At 41.6% G+C, this 16,093-nt stretch overlaps 1 protein-coding gene across 1 annotated transcript in view; it reads left to right on the forward strand.

Annotated features, from left to right (window-relative positions):
- Positions 1-12,329: 12,329 nt before the first annotated feature.
- Positions 12,330-16,093, forward strand: part of LOC140715039 (5-hydroxytryptamine receptor 7) — a 40,257-nt gene continuing 36,493 nt past the window's right edge. Inside the window, exon 1 of the mRNA XM_073026767.1 lies at positions 12,330-12,877. Coding sequence (XP_072882868.1) covers positions 12,330-12,877 — 548 coding nt within the window. The remainder of the gene's footprint in view (positions 12,878-16,093) is intronic.

A 16,093-nucleotide genomic window follows, 5' to 3' on the forward strand; every position in this document is an offset into this window, starting at 1 on the left:
ATTCGAATTCATCAATTGATTGGCTATTGCATAGCTAAGCATGCGAAATACTCAGAATTAGCAAAGGTTAAAGTGTAATACTTGGAAGCACTTCAAAACACTTGAAATAGGTATGACTTAGAATACTTTGCCAAGCACATTGTCTTGTGGTCACAGGTTCCCTTTTCCTTGTGATCTCCACGTCTGGCCTGGCACCTTATTTTAGCTACCTCTCCTTACTTCCCCAATGACATACCTCTCTCTTGTCCTGTCTACATATTTTGCTACACTTACCCCTCGCCCACCCTCTCTACACGTACCCCTTACCCTTTTCACATTCTCACATTGGCAGCAGACGCTCTTTTATCTTAATAGCCATTTGTGCCACTTTGAAATAGCTATGTGTATTTTAACATGATCAGTAACTGTTTCTAAAGATAACCAACTACAGTATATAATTACAGGCTTATTAGCTGATTCCAATGCACTGAAAGATGTCGGTTCTGATGAAGACGAGCTGCTTACTTGGCAAGAGGTTCTTTTTTTATATTGTCTCAGTATATGATGAAGCTATAAAAGACTTGTAGACTATAAAGCCCTAAGATAGAGGAGCAGAGTTGGGACATTAGGCCCATTAAGTCCACTCCCCATTCAATCATGGCTGTTTCTTTTCTCAAACCTATTCTCTTGCTTTCTTCCCATAACCTTTAACCTCTTTGCCAGTCATGAATCTATCAATCTCTACCCACCCACCCCCCCATGATCTGGGCTCAACAATACTCTGATGGAACAAATTCCACCAATTCATCACCATCTAGCTGAAAGAGTTCCTCCTCATCTCAGTTCTAAAGGGACATCTCATTCTTTTGAGGTTGCACCCTCGGAGTCTAGATTCCTACTAATAGACACATCATTTCCACATCCACTCAACCTAGGACTTTCAGTTTTTGGTAGGTTTCAATAAAATCTCCCATAATCCTTCTGAAATCCACTGAGTACAGAATACGAAGTATTCAACAATTTGAACAATGACTGTAGGGAAAGAGAGTTTTGTAGCTTGACATATGCACAATCATGTTCTGTGTTATCTGAAATCTCAGTCAATTCATGAATATTGGTTCTGAAGTAGGATTGTGTTTTATTTTCTAAGGTCTTAAGACATTTCAAAAATATTTATTTGTGTTTTACCATGCTGCTCATCTTGGCGGTCCAGTTTCACCAATGGTTCACCCCACACAAGCTTGAAATAAATGTCTTTCACCCATTCAGTTGTCCAGATATGGAGGGCCTACTTCACAAGTTCCCACTATATCCTGGAGTTCAGTTGCATTATGGCCTTAGGTCACACAATGAGGAGCCTTATCCATGAAAAGCCCTCCTTCCACTGCCACCCTCCCACTACCACCATCAGGTTGACAAAGCTGGGAGAGCGGTTTTGTTAGCTGTAACTGTAAATGATTTGTTATAGTTTTAAACATCTCTAACCCTCAGTGACAAAATTCACATAAATAATTTCCAAAACTTAAAACCATCCAGTTTATTAAATTTAAGATTGCTTACAACACAAATTAAATATAGCAAAAAAATTGAAATGGTATCTTGCACCCAAAATTCTCTTTGTCTGTTAAATACTGTTTGACCTAGCCAAGAAATAATTCTCCAGCAAAATACTGAGGCATTTCATTAAGACTGGATTCCATTGTTAGTGTTTGTATGAAGTCTAGAGGCTGACTAAGCTGATAAATTCAGAATTCCAATATTTTTCAGTAAGTCGTGGACTTCTGGGTCCAGATATTGAGGTGCAACATTTCAGTGAGAAAGGTTGAGAAAAATGCTGGGGTAATGACAGAGGCTTGTTTGAACCTGGTTCTCAAGATTAGCTTTGTTTGTCACATAGAAACATACAGTGAACTGCATTGTTTTGGGTCAACTCAAATCAGTGAGGATTGTGCTGGGCAGCCTGCAAGTGTCACCACGCTTTCATTGACAATATAGCATGCCCATAATACACTAACCCTGACAGTACATCTGTAGAATGAGGGAGGAAACCCATACAGCCATGGGGAGAACATTCAAATGCCTTACAGATAGTCAGGGAATTGAACCTTGATCTTACAGCTGTCACTGCAAAGTGTTACATTCTGTTGTAAACCTGTGGGATAATAACATGGCTTACATGCCATGTTGGAGAAAATGTGAAATTGAGGTATATTCCTTTGGAAGCTGAATTTTAAGAGGATGTTTCACAGCCCCTCCCAGTTGATGGAGCCAATTTAATGAGTTTGAAACTGTTCAGTGGCAGGGTCTGCTTCCTGTAATTTTCTTGAAGTTTCCTCATTGTGAAAACATTTTCCCTCTAGAGTTTTGGTGATCAGACAATTGTGAAAGACCTTGGTGATGGCTTTTCCTATGGCAGACTGCAGGGAGAGCCCTCTATATCAGGCTTGTCTTCTTTTTTGAAGAAAGTCAGGATTACAGTACTTCTAGGGTTTCCTGATATAGCCTCCTCTTCCTAGATGTAGGCATCAAATTGATGGATTTGTGACTAAAACTCTCCTTTACACTTTTTAGGATTTCAGTGGTAATAATTTCTGCTTCCAAGGATGTATATATTTTTGGTAGGATATGGCCTTTTCAACATTTTGTCAGTAAGGAATGGGGGCAAGGCAGCTTCAAATTCGTTGAAAACCAAAAAAAGCTGCAGGTGCTGAAAATCTAAAACAAAACCAGAAAATGCTGGGAAGACTCAGTTGGTCAGGTAGAATCTGTGGAAAGAGAAACAGATATAACATTTCGAGCTTTCAGGTTAACATTTTTGATTTTGATTTATTTAAGGGCCTCTGACTTAAAATGATAACATTGATTTTCTTTCTGGAGATGCTGCTTGACCTGCTGAGTGCTTCTGGCATTTTCTGCTTTGGCGCAAATAGGTGCTGTGTGATGGAAACAAAGGCACTCTTGTCTTTGGAGTGGGTATTCCTTTCTGCAGATGTTGCCTGGTTTTCTGTTCCTGTGCATCCACCCCTATTTATGGCTCCCTGTGGACTGGAGATAATTTCCAGAGTATTCCTCAGCCTGTTGCTCACTCTTTCTTTCTATCCATCTCTCTATCCACCATTTCTTTGATGTTTGGAGCTAATCTTCCAATTAAGACAACTGCTTCCCAGAAGCGAGGTCACCCAAACCTAAATAATCAACCTACTGAATGCAAAAAGATGTTTGCATTGGCACATATCAAAGGCCAAGCCATATGCAAGAGGATGGGCCTAGTGCTCAATATGTGCATGGCCAAGGTTCTCCACATGTGGCATGGAAGGAAGCATTGCATTGCAGTTATAGCATCAATGATCAACAATCAGTGACTGGATTCAATTCCCGCCGCACAGTGCATTTCAATGAATGTTTTGATGTACCATGTTCAAAATAAAGCTAATCTCTTATTCTTAATCATGGTGAGCCCTGGCAAAAATAGACCATCTCCCAGAACTTGGGGGCTGCCTCTCATCAAAGGGTAAGCAACGATAATGAAGCTTACACCCCCTTCAATATCTGGCATAGCTCTTGATCAGCTGAGGAAAAGAGTATTTGAAGAGCAGGACCTGAGGCCCAGCACAAAACTCACAGTCCAATGGACAGCAGTGGTCATTACTTTCTGAATCAACACTGAGACATGCACTTACATCAGCAAACATCTCAAGGCACTGCAAAAATACCATCAATGCTGCCTCTGCAAAATCATCCATTTTTATACAAGGATAAGTGAAGCAATGTCAGTGTCCTCTCCTTATGGCAAAAACCCCAGCATTCAGGCTCTAGACTCTTTCAGACTATTGAACTGTCTCCTAACATGATAGTGATAGCTCTTAACCTCACAATCTACCTCAATGTGACCTTGCGCCTTTTGATTGCCTGCAATGCACTCTTTCTGTAACAGTAGCTCTTTAATCTGCATTGTTATTGTTTCCCTTGTACAACCTCAATGCACTGTTGTAATGAAATGATCTATAGAGATGGCATGCAAATCAAATTTTTTTTTACTTTACCTTACAATAATAAATCAATTTACCAACTTAATCACATTGAGCTATGAGCCGTCTGTTCGGGGAACTCAGTGGATCAAACAGCATCGATGTGAGGAAAGGATTGCCACCATTCGGGACAAAACCCTGCAACAGTCCTGATGTAATGGTTCAATCCAAAGCATCAACTCAGTCTCTTGTGCCTCCTAGTTACATTTATTCAGTTATATCACAAGTGTCGCTTCACTCTTCAAGAAGGGAGGGAGGCAAAAGACAGGAAATTATGGTTCACTTAGCCTGACTTCAGTGGTTGGCAAGATTTTAGAATTCATTGTTATGGACGGGGTTTCGGAATACCTCAAGACACATGATAAAATAGGCCCAAGTCAGCATGGTTTCCTTGAAGGGTAATCTTGCCGGACATATCTGTGGAATTATTTGAGGAAATATAAATTAAAGATTAGATTAGCTTTATTTGTGCAACACACAAAATGCTGGAGGAACTCAGCAGGCCGGGCAGCATCTATGGAAAAGAGTACAGTCGCGGTTTTGGGCCAAGACCCTTTGGCACAACTGGAGAAAAAAAGCTGTGGAGTAGATTTAAAAGGTGAGGGGAGGGGAGAGAGAATGAACAAGATGATAGGTGAAACCTGAAGGGGGAGGGGATGAAGTAAAGAGCTGGAAAGCTGAGTGTGAAGGAGATACGGGGCTGAAGAAGCAGGAGTGCCATAGGAGAGGACAGAAGGTCATGGAAGAAAGAAAAGGGGAGAAAGGAGGAGCACCAGACGGAAGCAATGGACGGGTGAGGAGATAAAGTGAAAGAGGAAAAGGGTATGGGAATGGTGAAGGGGGAGGCATCACTGCAAGTTCGAGAAATCAATGTTCATGCTATCAAGCTGGAAGCTACCTAGCCAGAATATAAGGTGTTGTTCCTCCAATCTAAGTGTGACTTCATCATGACAGTGGAGGAGGCCATGGATAGACATTTCGGAATGGGATTGGGAAGTGGAATTAAAATGTGTGGCCATTGGGAGATACTGCTTTTTCTGGCAGAAAAAGTTTGTGATCAGCTTTATTTGTCATGTGTTGATTGAAACATTCAGAATAATGTGTCACTCGCATCAAATCAATTCAGCGAGGATTGTGCTGGGTGGCGCACAAGTGTCGCCACGCTTTCGATGCCATGTAGTGTGCCCACAATTCACTAACTCTAACCATACATCTTTGGAGCCTGAGAGGAAACTGGAGCATTGGGAGAACACACACATGGTCATGGCGTACAAACTCCTTACCGGCAACAGAAACCAAACCCCGATCTTACCACCAGTGTGATAAAACGTTGCACTAGCTACTACACCACCATCCACCGTGTCACTCTATAACAGGCAGAATAGACAAAGGAGACTTAGTAGAGGTTGTTTACTTGGATTTTCAGAAGGCGTCTGATAGATGCTGCACTTGAAACTGCTAAACAAGGTAAGAGCCAAAGGTATTACAGGAATTGTACTAGCATGGATAGAAGATTAGCTTACCAGCAGGAAGCAAAGAATGGGAATAATTGGGGATTTTTCTGGTTGACTAGTGGTGTTCCACAGGAGCTGGGGTTTGTCATCTACTTTTCATGTTATACGGTATCTTAATGTTCTGGATGACGGAATTGATGGCTATGTGGTCAGGTTTGCAGATAATACAAGGTAAATGGAGGGTCATGAAGTGTTGAGGAAGCAGAGCTCCCGCAGAAGAACTTGAACAGATTAGGAGAATGGGCAAAGAAGTGGCAGATGGAATACAATGTGTGTATAGCAGAAAGAATACAGGTGAAAGCCATCTTCCGAACAGAGAGCAAATTCAGAAATCATAGGTGCAAATGGACTTCGGGATGCTGGTGCAGGATTTCCTCAAGGTTGAGTCTGTAGTAAGGAAGGCAAATGCAATGTTTGGACCCCATATCTAAGAAAGGATCTGCTGGCATTGGAGCGAATCCAGAGGAGGTTTACAAGAACGGCCCCAGGAATGAAACAGTTATCAATAATCAGAATCGAATCAGGTTTATTATCACCGGCATGTGCTATGAAATTTGTTAACTTAGCAGCAGCAGTTCAATGCAATACATAATCTAGAAGAAAAAAAATAGTAATGATAATAAATAAGTAAGGAAATCAATTACAATATACATATATTGAATAGATTAAAAGTCATGCAAAAGAACAGAAATAATATATATTAAAAAAGTGAGGTTGTGTTCACTGGTTCAATGTCCATTTAGGAATCGGATGGCGGAGGGGAAGAAGCTGTTGCTGAATTGCTGAGTGTGTGCCTTCAGGCTTCTGTACCTCCTACCTGATGGTAACAGTGAGAAAAGGGCATGCCCTGGATGCTGGAGGTCCTTAATAATGGATGCTGCCTTTCTGAGACACTGCTCCTGAGTACTTTATAAGCTAGTACCCAAGATGGATTTGACTCTCTGCAGCTTCTTTCGGTCCTGTGCAGTAGCCCCTCCATACCAGACAGTGATGCAGCCTGTCAGAATGCTCTCCACACTACAGCTATAGAAGTTTTTGCGTGTATTTGTTGTTGACATACCAAATCTCATCAAACTCCTAATGAAGTACAGTATAGTTACTGTCTTGCCTTCTTTATAACTGCATCAGTATGTTGGGACGAGGTTAGGTCCTCAGAAATCTTGACACCGAGCAACTTGAAACTGCTCACGCTTTCCACTTCTGATTCCTCTACGAGGATTGGTATGTGCTCTTTCGTCTTACTGTTTCTGAAGTCCACAATCGGCTCTGTCGACTTAATGACATTGAATACCAGGTTGTTGCTGCGGCACCACTCCACTAGTTGGCATATCTTGCTCCTGTACGCCTTCTCGTCACCATCTGAGATTCTGCCAACAATGGTTGTATCATCAGCAAATTTATAGGTGGTATTTGAGCTATGCCTAGCCAGACAGTCATGGGTATATAGAGAGTAGAGCAGTGGGCTAAGCACACACCCCTGAGGTGCACCAGTGTCGATTGTCAGCGAGGATGTTATCACCAATCTGCACAGACTGTGGTCTTCCGGTTAGGAAGTCGAGGATCCAATTACAGTGGGAGGTACAGATGCCCAGTTTCTGTAACTTCTCAATCAGGATTGAGGGAATGATGGTATTAAATGCTGAACTATAGTTGTTGAACAGCATTTTGTATAAGGGATGTAAATATAAAAGAATGTTTGCTGGCTCTGAGACCTTACTCACTGGAATTTAGAAGAATAAGGGGAGATCTCATTGAAACTTACCAAATATGGAAAGGCCTATGTAAATAAAGTGGAGGTGGGGAGGATCTTTCCCAAAGTAGAAGAGTCTGGTACCGGAGGAAGCAGCCTCAGAATACAAGGATGTCCCTTTAGAACAGAGATGAGGTGGAATTTCTTTAGTCAGAGAGTAGAGAATCTGTGAAATTCATTGCCAGAGGTGGCTATGGTGGCCAAATTATTTGGTATTTTCAAAATGGAGTCGATAGGTTCTTGATTAATAAGGGTATCGAAGGTTATGGGGATAAGGCAGAAGAATGGGGTTAAGAGGGAAAATAAATCAAATGTCACTGAATGGTGGAGCAGGTGTGGTGGGCCGAATGGCCTAATTCTGTTTCTATTTCTTATGGTCTGATTCCAGCCTGTCATACCATTTGAATGTTCAATTCCAAGCAGGCATTCCATCTGAGCTCTGTAATGAGAAGAGATCACCAGTCAAACAAAAAAAGAGATTCAATAATGTGCTCAAAGCCTTTTAGAAAAATTCTCACTGATTCTTAGAAAACTCTGGTTCCTAACAGCATGAACTGGAGAAGAGGCATTCAAGATAGTACTCCTACTTTGATGTCACGCATCAGCATCAGACAGGAGCTCTGTGTAAGCAGTAGAAGGCTCTTACTGTGATCTCATTAACCATCTCAGAAACAGCAAGACCATAAGCCATCCTCTGACTTCTAGAGATTGTATACAACTGGCTATGCAGTAGGGAAATTCTAGGCAACTTCTAGAGTAGGTTACATGGTTGGCACAACATTGGGTCTATAATGTGCTGTAGATTTCTATGTTTCTATGTAAATGTCAGAGAAAGACTGAGAGCTACTGTAGTTTCAGTATCCAAACAAAAATCATTCCAGTCAGAATATTAGTATTACTGAAGAGGATTCTGAGAGATAAAACGTACCTCGGTTGAAAATGTGATGACTGATTGGAAACAGACAGCATGCCTTTGTGTGTGGGAAATCATGTCTCATAAATTTGACTGAACTTTTTAAAGAGATGACAAAGATGGTTAGGGCGATAGATATCATCTATATGCATTTAAGCAAGGCATGTGATATCGTACATTGCAGGCTGGTCCAGAAGGTTAGATCTCATTGGATCCAAGGTCAGCGAGCCAACTGTATACAAAAATAGCTTTGTGATAGGTGTGGTAGTGGAGGGTCGTTCTTCTGCTGGAGGCCTGTGGCTAGTGGTGTGCCTTATATGAAACTATGAAAGGGATAGATAATGTGAATGAGATAGGGGAGTCTGAAGCTGGAGGGCATTGGTTTAACGTGAGAGGAAGAAGATTTAACGGAAGTCTGAGGGGCAACTTTTTCCACACAGAGGGTGGTGAGCCTGGTACAATTAGAATATTTCAAAGCCATTTAGTCAGGTACATAGATAGGAAAGGTTCAGAGGGATATGGGCCAAATGCAGACTAACTTGAGTAGGCAACTTATTGGGCATGCACATGTTTGGCCAAATGGCCTGCTTCAGTGCAGCAAAGCTCTATCACTCTCTGAATTTATTCAATAGTAACAGCATCCTGGTCATTTGCAAATTAAAAACTGTCAATTGGTACAACTTGTTTATGAAATTTGGCAAATATCATTAAAAGATGCTACAGTACTGCAAATTGGTTTCACATTGCAATGGTTCTCATTAGCCATCTTTTGGCAAAAGCAGAGGTAAAAGTAACATAAAAAATTTTTAGCTCTCATATTTGATTCAGTATTGTAAATTATTTCGTGATTAGATTTTGCTTCTGTCTAGGAAGTTTTATCTTTTACCATGAAAATGTTGTTAGCAAGAATGAATACTAAAAGCCATTGCTGAGCGAACATCCAGCAATCATTTGCTTTTAATAATTTATCTAAGAACAATATTAAAATTCCAGTAATATGTTTTTTTTACACTCTAGTTGTCCCATTTCTGTTAATATAACATGAGACTAAGTCCCAAGTTACCAAATAATAATCTTATATTGACAGGACCAATGATTTTCTGAGAATGAAATTTAGTGTGTCAGATAATTGTTTACCTTCAGAGTATTGATGAAAACACTACTGGAAATGAGTATAAAATTTGATTAGGTAAGACATCTAAGTTTAATAAATGATAGGTACTGAACATGAAAATATTTTTTCAGGAAATTTACAATGACACTGTTCAGATTCAAAGTAATACTTCTCAGAGCTAAAATCAAATAGGAAAATGGAAACAGAAACATAGAAACAACACACACAAAATGTTGGTGGAACACAGCAGGCCAGGCAGCATCTATAAGGAGAAGCACTGTCGACGTTTCGGGCCGAGACCTTTCGTCAGGACGTCCTGTGGTTAAGAAAGCATACCATGCAGCAGCTTTGAGTGTCCTATGGACTCGGACCCAAGATCCCTCTGCTTCTCCATACTGCCGAGAGTCTTACCATTAATACTATATTCTGCCATCATATTTGATCTACCAATATTACTTCTCAACTTTAATATTTTTCTTAAGTTATTGATGAGTACACGGGGAGTGAGGTTTCTTTTAATACCCTCTTTATCTGCTCTATCCCATCATGACAATTTGAGTTTCGATTGGGGATTCCTTTGAGAAATAGTTTAATCAAGATTAAAGAAGCTGATCATTGTTTGCTGTACTTTTGAAATGAAAACATTTGCTTTTTTACCTAACAGCATTCATGCTGAATGTTTTGAGCAAGTTTATAATAAATTATAAAGTTAAGTCATAATATGAGTTTAGTTCCCAAATAGAAAAAATGAAATTCTATCTCAATATCACCCAATCAGACATGAATACTATCTTTTCAAGATTTTGTGAAGACACTTATCATTAAAAAAAAGTTTAATCTTCTGCCCAAAATGGATCAAGACATGCCATCACGATGCTTAGAAGTTTTCATCTATTGGTGATTTTGATGGGTGGAGTTCCAATCTGCCTGAATATAATTTCTGCTTATTAAGAAAACACAAGGCAACAAGGACAGTGGCCTATGGAATCACATAATTTTTTTATGCAGAGGAAGTTCACCATGGTGTGGTCTGGATTGGAGGACTTTAGTAATGACGAGACATTGGATAGGCTGTGTTTCTCCCCGCCCCCCGAGCAAAAGTGGCTGAGCTGCAACGTGATAGAATTAAATGAAATGATGAGAGCCATAGATAAAGCAGTGAAAATCTAACTACCCACCTTGTTAGAATGTTCAAAAAAAGCTCCTGATGAAGGGTTTCTGCCCGAAATGTCGTCACTACCTCCTCCCATAGACGCTGTCTGGCCTGCTGAGTTCTGCCAGCATTTTGTGTTTTTATTTGTTTCCAGCATCTGCAGATTCACTCGTGTTGTCATCGTTTTAAAGTGAGAGAGGTGGAAGATTTAAAGGGGACCTTAGCGACAAGTTTTCTTTTTGGGAATATGGTGGAATCAGAGACGTTTAAGAGACATTTAGACAGGCACTTTAAAAAGGCAAAGCATGCAATAAGTTCTCAGTGGGGCAAATAGGATTAATGGAGGGCAAAAAGATCAACACAGACCTAACAGGGTTTGTTTCTCTGCTGCACATTTTTTTTAAAACTACCTGCATTATCAGCAGGGATCCATTGCATATCCCCATGCTTATCTAGTTGGCATTACTCCTTCCCAGTGTGGTAATGGCATGTGCGCGCACCTACAACCAAGAGAGAATTTCAGTTCCAGAAAACAGGTTTTCCTTATACGGCGAATCTCCAGTTAACCCATGTACTGATCCGGCTGGGTAATCAGACCAGAGGCCCTGCCCTGCAGAGAAACAGGTTGTCCGTCATTGCAACAGGGAATTCACTTCACTGTGAGCATTCTCCTCCCAGATGAAAGACTAAAGCTCAGATTCAGATTCATTTATTTATCAGATGTACATCGAAACACACGGTGAAACATGCCGTTTGCATCAACAACCAACACGACATAAGGATGTGCTGGGGGCAGCCACAAATCCCGGCATTAAAGTTAATTTTTGTACTCTTCCATTATCGTATAAAACAGCGACTGTGCAAGAATAAAACGAGCGCTTAAAACAGGTGAAATAAAAAAGTTTCGGAGTGAAAGAGCAAATTAAACAAATCGATAAGGAAACAGCATTAGCCTTCAGAAGCAGAGTGCTCAATCATATAGAAAGTAACTACTGTAAATCTGTGGGTTTGTCTGTGGGAATAATTGTGAGCTCACACTTGCCATGTAGGAACAGCGGAAATAGAGGCAAGACTTGGGTTTGATTACCCAGCTGAATCAATACGCTGATGAACTGGAGACACACCGAACCAAATATATATATTCTCCTAACCTTACACCCTGCCACGTCAGACTGCCGGTGTATAAATCACACTGGCGTTAGAAATTGTCCCCCAGCCCCCGTGTACGAACTGAGCTGAGAGCTCCATTAAAAAAAACTGGCTACAACAACAACAAAAAAGACATCGACGGGGAGATTTAAAACTACGTCTGAAGTCATTTTGGTGGCGCTTTATGGGACAGATCTACCTATGCACCTGAAGGTACAGAAAACAGGGAAGGGGTTCAGGAGTTCCCAGAATGACGGAAATGATTAAAACGAGTTTGACCCATGCAGAACGTAACATCATTGAGGGAATTCCCAAGGATGTACAGCGAGGAGAAATAATCAGTGAGTTTTAAATCTAACTTCCGTGTGAAGAACCGCTCGCTGTTCTCCGGCATCGAGGATCTGTTGATCCTCCTCGGACTGCATGGCGCGCCAGAGGCAGGCTTCGGTTTTGTTCAAAGCTGCTCACCTTTGGAGAGAATCTGCGCAATGCCAGGGAACGAGGGGAAGCGGGCGAATTTCGCCACTGGCGCGCCCCAAGTAGACGGATCCGCAGAACCCGCGCGGGCTCTCCAACTAGCCCAACGTCCTGCAAAAAGTAACTAGAAAACAAGCTAATCTGTCGAATGATTGACGCCGCGAAGGCAGGCACGGCCAATTAATCACCAGTCTGGATTCGCTCTGCACATTGTGTGAACATCTTCGACAGCAGAGGTTCGGCGCCGACCAAATGCTGTGGGCACTGTCGGACCTGGTGATGGACATTAACGGCAGCTATATCAGCAAGTTCCGCTGGCACACCGTTGGGGGAGCCCTAAAAGAGCTGAACACCCCTCTGACGATCCCTGGCTCGCTGAACCCCAAGATCTTACACATTGCCCCGCAGCCCACTCCAAGTGCTCGACCCATCGCTGACACCTCCCCGCGGCAGAATGACACCAAGTGCGGAGCGGAGATCCTGCCCTATGGCGACACGGAGAAGGTGATCATTGGGATCGTTCTGTCCATCATCACCTTACTCACCATCTCTGGCAACTGTCTCGTGATGATCTCGGTGTGTTTCGTGAAGAAGCTACGTCAGCCTTCTAACTATCTCATCGTGTCTCTGGCCCTGGCCGATCTGTCTGTGGCCCTGGCCGTGATGCCCTTTGTTATCGTTACCGACCTGATCGGAGGCCAGTGGATATTTGGGCAAGTTTTTTGCAACGTCTTCATTGCGATGGATGTGATGTGCTGCACCGCTTCCATCATGACGCTGTGTGTCATAAGTATAGACAGGTGAGCTCTTCACATACCTGCCCCGCAATCATGTGTATCCGCCACTGAGCGGGAAAGCAAGAGTTGCCCCCGAAACCCACTGTATGCAAAATGCGATTCAATTACCACGAAACGGCCGGCTGTCTAATAGTAATTGCCCGCTCATCAGAAATTAATATGATTTCAATGCGCAGTAATGCGAACTTATCCAGTTTTAAAATTACTCTGTGATGTTTCCCGAACTGTTTCGTTGTGTAGGTGTGTTTGAAATAAATCCTCTCAAGAATGTCGTTGTAAATAGAGTACAACTCTTCAGATCAAATAAAGGGATACGATGAAAATAATTTTGAGAAGGCGAATGAAAGCGTGGTTCTGGACTTCATTCAGTCCATGTATAAATCTCGCTTTAGCTTGTCGTTTAAGAGGGTCTTCGAGACGTAGAGAACCGCGGGTATACTCAGTCAATAGGATGGAGAAAGGGAGAGAGTCCAGCCTGTATTGACACGTCTGCCACAGTCTGTAAAGCATCTTCACGGCCGCAGTTGGTACACACTATAGACGCCCCTTGTAGTTGTCACTGTGACCGTGCGGTGCCCCTGTTAGTGTTTATTTGATTTGATCTTCAAGTAGGATGAAGCTTTTACAAACACACACACTCATTTTTCTACTACCTATGAGTCTAGAAAGCAGAGTGTGTCCATACCCGATGTGGAGGAATCCACGTCCCATCTGGCACAGAGGGTCTGTTGTCAGTTACGGTCCCCCCAGCCGGAGAAGGAGGCGAAATGTTGATAATTGGATGTCTGATTGCACACGTATGTGAGCTTGAGCGTCAAATTCTGCCCGTTTGCAAAATAGCAGCCGTTTCCATTAGCGTTACAGTACTATGAGGTGCTATTTTGTGGGAAAATAATGTACCAATGCATAACCTCGGCGGACCTACGAAGGGTAGAAACTGCACATTGTATGTTGCAATTTCAGATCCTAGAGCAAACAGACTCGAAACGGAGAATGTTATTCACATTTCCCATCTCTTTATGCTTCTTTAAGTAGGCATTGAAAGAACTTGTGCATGAATTCAACAGCTTGCTTTTAAAATTCAACAGTCCAATCGCATTATTTTTGTAACACCGATATAAAACGGTCAATGGCAAATAGCTTTAGACTCACTGAACTTAATTTGAAACTATCGCAAGAGGTTCTCTTATAACGAATCTTATTCCAGATATTTCGTCCAATTGCATATTAACTTGGATTACATGGATAATTTTGCGACGCGTTGTGACAAGGCTTAAAAAACAAATAAACTCGGTTGAATGCTTCCGCGTTAACGTAACATTTACTTGCGAATTAACTCGCCAGTTCTATTTATCCCGGGATACAGGTATGGGAAACACTTTTTTCTTCTTTGCAAAAATTGAAATAGAGATGAAATGATGGCAGATCACTAATTGCGTCATCTCTGCAAGAAATGCTGCAGTACGCAAACCTGACTGCTGATTCCATTTGTAATTTAGCTTAAAACGATCAATCCCTAATCATTTTAATAGAATTTGCAGACCATGATCAACTCATGCACACGTTCACCAGGATATTTTGGCAATTGAAATGCTTAATGGAATCCATAAGACATGCATAAACTAACCACAGCTGTTGACAATATGACCATGATCTTCCAAAACAGATTAGGAAGTAATTCCTGACACCTAGACTTTCAATTAAAACTGAGACCTAAAGGTTTCAGGGAAGCATTGGTCATGGAGAGATGGAGCTGATGCAGAAGTTCAACTGGCAGAATAAATCCAAGAGGCTGCATGGAACAGCATGGAAACTAGTTCTTTGGCCCAACTGGTCCCAGCCAACTAAATAGCCAGACTGAGCATGTGCAACATGTCTGGGTTTGGTCCATATCCCTCTAAACCCTTCCTATCCATGTTACAGTCCATATACCTTTTAAGTATCATGATTGTACACATCTCAAGCACTTCCTCTAAAAGCTCTTTCCAGACACTCCCCACCCGCTGTGTGGCACAAGTTGTCACTTAGGTCTCTTTTAAATCTTGCCCTTCCCAACCTAAACCTATGCACTCTAGTTTTGGACTCCCTTACCCTGAGAAAAAGACTTTGTTACTCATCTTATCTATGCCCCTGGTGGTTTTATCAACCTCTGTAAAGTGACCCCTCTATGCTCCAGTAAATAAAGCTTCAGGCCATCAAGTCCCTCCTTTAAACCAAATCCTCCTGTCCCAGTAACAGTGTCTTAAATCTCATTTGTACCATCTTCACTTCAGAGACATAAACACTGTACTCCAAATGGGGCCTTACCAACATCTTGTTACTCAATATTCTGAGCAAGTGTGCCAAACGCTTTCTTCACCACCCTGTCTCAAGGAACTATGTACCAGCACCTCCAGGTCTCTCTGTTCTATAACATGTCCCAGGACTCTATTAGTTACTATGTAAGTCCTGCCCTGATTTATTTTACTACAATGCAACCTTATATTTATCTGAGATAAACTAAATCTGCCTTTTTCTTGGCCCACTGCCCTATTTGAATATGATTAGGCTATCAAGGTATTGTAGTGGTGAGTGTTACAGCTCAGGGTTTCGGAGTTCAGAGTTCAAACCCAGTATCCTCTGTAAGGATTCTGTACGTCCTCCCTGTGGAATGTAGAGGTTTTCACCAGGAGCTCTGGTTTTCTCCCACAGTCCAAAGACATACCAGGCAGGTTAACTGGTCAGTATAAAATTGTCCTCTGATTAGTTTAGGGGTTAAATCCAGGTTGTCGGGGGCTGCTAGGGAAATGCTGTTTAAAATGCCAGGAGGGCCTACTCTGTACTGTCCAACTAAATAAAAACAAAATCCCATTGTAATCTTAGATGACCAGCTCCACTGTCCATTCTACCATTACTTTTTCTCTTATGTTTACAATGCCCACAAATGCATTGGCCAATAATGACTTACCAACTGGTTTTTGGTGATGTGAAAGTTCATTTATCATCTCTCTGTTAAAACGACAGAAACTCATGGATGAAAAATAACAAACATAGATGTAAATTGTAGTGTTTTACTGCTTCTCTTTTAACTCTGGATACAAAATGTTTGATCAGCTTATACCAACGATAGTCACTTGGAATGATATAGAAATATATTCCTATAATTTGTCAGCTGAAGTTACATGAGACCACAGGCATCCGTTGAGCAATTACCATCAAAATACTGATCATGGTATCCAA

Source organism: Hemitrygon akajei, chromosome 23, assembly GCF_048418815.1.
Source record: "Hemitrygon akajei chromosome 23, sHemAka1.3, whole genome shotgun sequence".
Lineage (NCBI taxonomy): Eukaryota > Metazoa > Chordata > Chondrichthyes > Myliobatiformes > Dasyatidae > Hemitrygon > Hemitrygon akajei.